The 5,390-nt window shown below is 50.3% G+C and overlaps 1 protein-coding gene across 1 annotated transcript in view; it reads left to right on the forward strand.

Moving 5' to 3' along the window:
- The first annotated feature begins 1,257 nt into the window (after positions 1-1,257).
- The window catches only part of LOC108751602 (homeobox protein goosecoid-like), a 6,612-nt gene continuing 2,479 nt past the window's right edge, over positions 1,258-5,390 (forward strand). The window contains exons 1-2 of the mRNA XM_018491859.1: positions 1,258-1,801; positions 3,993-4,282. Of these exons, the coding sequence (XP_018347361.1) occupies positions 1,258-1,801; positions 3,993-4,282 (834 nt within the window). The remainder of the gene's footprint in view (positions 1,802-3,992; positions 4,283-5,390) is intronic.

Genomic DNA, 5,390 nt, shown 5'->3' on the forward strand with positions numbered 1-5,390 from the left:
ATGTCGTTCGCTTCCGCGACGCTTTCTCTCATTCCTTCTCTCTTTCTCTTCCCATATCAGAGGGTTATTTCGCGACCACCCTCTCGGCTCTCGCGACACAGGCGCGCGTTTGCCTCGCGTAGTGTCTGTTGCCGCGGCGCGGCGTCCGAAAGGGGTGCGATTCCCCCCACCCGTGAACGTCGCGACGCTACGCGATCGCACCCTCCGCGCGAGAGCTGAACCTCGTTGTCGTCGTCCTCGGCCCTCCGCTCCGTCCTGCCTCGCCCTCCCTCGCGACCGCGTTTCGTAACGTGAATGGGAAGGGGATGGCGAGAGAGGTATCGCACGGTGAGAGAGCCGGGTGCGACCCGGGGTGGTGGAAAAGTGGTCGGAGCCAGATAAGACCACGCCCCGATCGCGGACAACGCACGCCAACCCGATGTGGCACCCGAGGGTGTCTCTCTGTCCGCCACCGACGCGGCTGGCGCGGCTCACGGGAACCCACGGGGGTGGCTTTGTCGGTTGTGCGCGCGAGGTACGGCACGGGTAGGGTAGGAAGGTTACGCGCACCGTGTCCACGCGGCATCGCGGCATCGCGGCATCGCGGCGGCCACCGTTATGGCTAGTCCACGTATGTCCTTTATCGGGGAGATGTCACTTCGTGTCCGCGACGCGCGACGGTAGGCGCCCCTGCCTGCGACCGACGCCGACGCCGACGCCGACCCGGTCCGAAGTGGATAAAGTGCGGACACCAACGGCGAGCGGGGGGGAAGATAGATCTCGAGCACGGATCTCCCCGTGGAGGAGAGAGATCGGATTCGGATTCGCACGCCTTTCCCATCTCGCGACCCGACTCGTCCCGTCTCTTCCGTCTCGATGTTGAGCGCCGATGACTCGACGTCGGTGAGCGATCGTCTGCGAGGCGGGAGCCTCCTATCCCTACGGGACGAGATCGCGCGGATTCATCCCATCGGGCTGTAAAGGAAAGAAAGAAAGAAAGAAAGAAAAAAGATCCCGTCGTCGGTGGTTCGTAAATTCGCGAGAGAAGTCGAGGAACGCGATTCGCACCGGATATCTCCGGATACCTACGATGCGAGCGAGAACGTAACGTCGCCGGTGGACGAGGAGCGAGAACGAGCCCGTATCCTTCGTCTTGACAGTTCCTGGGGGTCCGGAGACTCGCTCGACGCGCAGATCTCGCAGATCTCTCTTCCGAGAGTACCAGCAACGCCGATACCATCTGTACATCCGCGGGCTCGTACTCCCGCGTTACGTAACATGGTAGAGAGCACTTATGCGAGCGACTCGCCGAGATCACGCTCGCCCATGACGGAGCCGTCGAGCCCGCTCCACTCGGATGGTCCCGGTGTATCCGGCTACGGGCACAGCTATCTGTACAGCTACTCGCCGGACGCGCAGAACCACATATCGGTGGTGACGAGGCGCAACAATCAGAACGAGATGGGCGCCGATGCCGCGCACGAGCGCACGTTCGCCAGGAGTCCGATCGGCACGGAGGAGACGATGCCGACGCGGCATCACCGTCATCACGGCGCTCGCGAGCCGGTCGTTCCCTCGCGATCCGCGACCGGCACCTCCGCCTCCGCCATGTCGTCCCCCACCTCGCTCTTCACCATCGACAGCATCCTGGCGCCGAGGCCGATCGGCAACGTCGTCGCACCCACGAGCACCACCACCGTCGCCGCATCCGTGATCCAGACGCCGGAGACGATCGATTCGGTCGCCGGCCGCACCACCGCGACGATGCATCCGTTGCAACAGCAGCTGCATCACTTGGCGTTCACCTCGGCGGATTTTCTCGGTGGGTAACACTCACCCGCCCTCCGAGGATCGGAGCGTGAGGATCTGACTCCTCTTTTCGGCTGAAAGCCGAAAAAGTCCGTCAAAGGGGCCGCTTTACGTTTAAAAGACGAGCCTAATCCTTTAGACTTTCTTCTCCGGACGCCTCCTTACACGCCTTTTCAGACTCTGAGCTCTTGCCTCGCCATTTGAGTTCCCGTATGCATGAAATTATAATTAACTCCATTGAAGTATCTGGGAATCCTATAAGCACGTCTTTTACTGTTTATAATCGTAACTTAAATGGAACTCGATTAATATAATCGTCACGTTGTCGAATTAAGTTCGTATTGTTGGATTATATTAAACTTGTACGTACGACAAGTTGACGATAAATGGAGAGTTTCCAAACTGTGTCGAGAAACCGATAGAAATAATAACGCGTTCGGGCAAATGAAGCGTTTGAAATCGCTCGTGTTGAACAATTACGCGAGGTCGAACGATTAATTTATGCGTGCCGCTGGAAATGTTAATTGCATTTATTCCGATTATATTACAGTTTTATCGAGTGATATCGAGGCAATATATCGTTTTTTTGCAATCTTTTTTGCAATACGGATGAGAATGTCGATAATGTTCAGAATGCCGGGCATCAATTTCGCAGCAATTTTATGAAAAATCGAAAATTTCCCGGGAGAGCCCAATCTCCACATTCTTTTGTATTCCGTAAATTGGTTAATTATTTTCCCTGATAGCGATATAGAAAATTGAGAAAAATTGTTCATTAACTTTGAAATGAGAGAACAAAATTTGACGAGTTGTAAAGTGTTAAAGCGCATATCCGAATGAAATCAGAGATTACTCGACTCTGTTTCGTACGAAGCGACAAATTTCATTCGTTTCGTTTTGTCCGATTATATTTTGTTGACTATATTTCTTTACTAGCTCATGCCGCGATATAATATTTTTACGCTAGCACGACAGTGAGATTATCATTTTAAACGTATTTTCAACGTCGAATTAAGTTTTATTGTCATTAATAAATCCTACACTTTGCGCGATTTTCTGTTCTAAATCAATATGTCCTAATTAGTGTCTTTAATCTTGAACTCATTGTTACAACGCGAATAAATAATTACAAATTTGGTCATGGAACTTCACCCAGCATTTTTCCTTCCATCGACTTTACAATCTCAATATTTTCTACGGACTAGATTTTTCATCTCGCGTAACTCGCTTCTCTCCACAACGCAAAGAAATCTAATTCGTTTGCATTTCGTCAATTTTCTGCAGATCGGTAAACGTATTTCGTTCAACATAGAGACGTTTAACACTTTACAATACAAATATGTAAGACCTCGCGCGAAATCCTAAGAGAGCCGGTGCGAAACGCGCCAAAATTTCTTTCATGCCCGCCGGGGGCTTTAGGTATTTTTCCCTCAAGGTAACTTGCGCTCTCTGCGCATTGGGGATACGCGAGATGAAATCCGCAATCCGTTTCGATCATGCATGAACGATCTAGCTCCTTCCGCAATCCCGCTAGAAGACGGAGAAACGTGAAAAGGAAGCATGCGAACGCGAGAGAATGGGTGTGAGGGAGAGAAGCCCGCGGTGCTGGGTAAAAGCAGAAATTTTTACCGTCCCCGCATTTTCATACGCAACGTCGCGTTTAAGCAGCTTTCTTCGAGATTTTAAAGTAAAACGTCCCCCGGGACGGGGGGGGTGCCGAACGACCTCTTTATCCCGTGAACAGCGTGAATGCGGGGTCTGCGAATTTGTAGCATCGCGCGTCGCCTCACAGCAAAACGTTCCTCACAGCAAATCGCCACCATTGATTCTCCACTCGAGAGAGAGAGAGAGAGAATCGTTGGAGCTGCCGATATTTCAGAGATTCGTCACCGCGAAGGATCGTGGTAATCCTTTTGTCAATCGCGTCGATTTAGTGCCCGAATTACCGCGATTGTTACAATTATCGCTCGTCGCACAATCGATTTCAGGGCTCCCCTAAATGTTATAATCGCCAACGCGAGAATGGACCCTTGAATCTTTAATGCCGCGCAAAGTTCAAATGGCATGGCGGCCGCGCGGATAATCTTTATTGTCATTCCGCGCCGTGTAGGATCTATCCGAGAATTTAGGATAGCGAGTTATAATAGTTACGAAATAAACTCGCGCAAGTTTTATCATATTCTTCCGTCGTTTTCGGATTTCAGCCGCGGCATATCCGGGACTGTATCCCGGAGGATACGTGGCGGCGATGGCCGCCGCCGGCGTTTCCCTTCACGGACAGCCAGCCTTTTATCACGCCGGTCATCCCTACCAGATAAATCCCAACAATCCGGGAATGGGTCCAATGGCGAAAAGAAAACGTCGCCATCGAACGATCTTCACGGAGGAGCAATTGGAACAATTGGAGGCCACCTTCGACAAGACTCATTATCCCGATGTGCTCCTGCGAGAACAGCTAGCTCTCCAGGTCGACCTCAAGGAAGAAAGGATCGAGGTCAGTCGAATCTTACCCTTCTACTATTGATATCCTGAATTTTCTATCTTAATCTTTAGAGAGAGACGGGAATCTATTTTTTTTTTGTTAACATCTTTGCTTACACATCTTTTCCTTGAAACTTTGTTATAATTCATTTCGCATTGTATCTCTTCCTTCAAATATATGAGACTGTTGCAACTATAATGGCTTTATCGTCCTGTAAAGGTTAACGATGATTCCTTCGACGAATCTAGAATCGATTACGCAACGTTATAATTAATACTCTCAATTAGTATCCACTGTTGCAATCATCTTAATGGTTAAATGTTGATTTCGAAGAATTATACACTCAAATTAAAGCGAGAGTTACGTCTAGCTATTAAAATCACACGATCGAGGACGCACTCCCTTCTTTGCATTGATTGTGAAACGAAGATCAACCGCGGAGCACTTAACGAAACAGACGATGGAACGATGAGGAACAGAATAGCGTGGAAAAGAGAATGGGTTGACGATTATGGGCTCTCATTAGTCCGCGATCGTTTCACGAAAAACGGGGGACTCGCTACCGTTTTCTGAGCGACGTCGGTGAAGCTACAGCGGCGGACCTGACGCCGCTTGCCGATGACAAATTACTTTCTCGAGCCGTGAACGGAATATTGAATTTCGGATCGGCAAACATTGACCGTCCGGATGGCCCGGGTCCGGTACGCACAATTTGTAATGTAATGTCGGCAAACTACGCGCTCACGCCGCCGCGGCCGTTCCTGAGTGGGATGGAACGGTCTGTGTTTGTCGTCCTAATGCATAAAAGCCCATAATATTTTAACGCGGTCATTAAAATTTACCGCGGTGGGTATTTATCGGAGCCTCGGTCGACTTGAGCTAACAAGTTGCATGCTAGATTAAAAGCTTTAGCGATAATGTGTTTACTTCAATTATACATACGCTCGCGCGCTCTCGTCCGCACACGTGTATTGGATAGTGCGTATCGTGCAATTTATAATCTCTAAAGTGGTGTACTCTCTGCAGACAAGAGAGAGAGGAGAGAGAGAGAGAGAGAGAGAGAGAGGGTGAGGGGGGGGGGAAGAGAACGCGCGTTAATTTCGTATAAATTTACCTTTCA

The sequence above is a fragment of the Trachymyrmex septentrionalis genome, unplaced genomic scaffold, assembly GCF_001594115.1.
Source record: "Trachymyrmex septentrionalis isolate Tsep2-gDNA-1 unplaced genomic scaffold, Tsep1.0 scaffold50, whole genome shotgun sequence".
In the NCBI taxonomy this organism is placed as follows: domain Eukaryota; kingdom Metazoa; phylum Arthropoda; class Insecta; order Hymenoptera; family Formicidae; genus Trachymyrmex; species Trachymyrmex septentrionalis.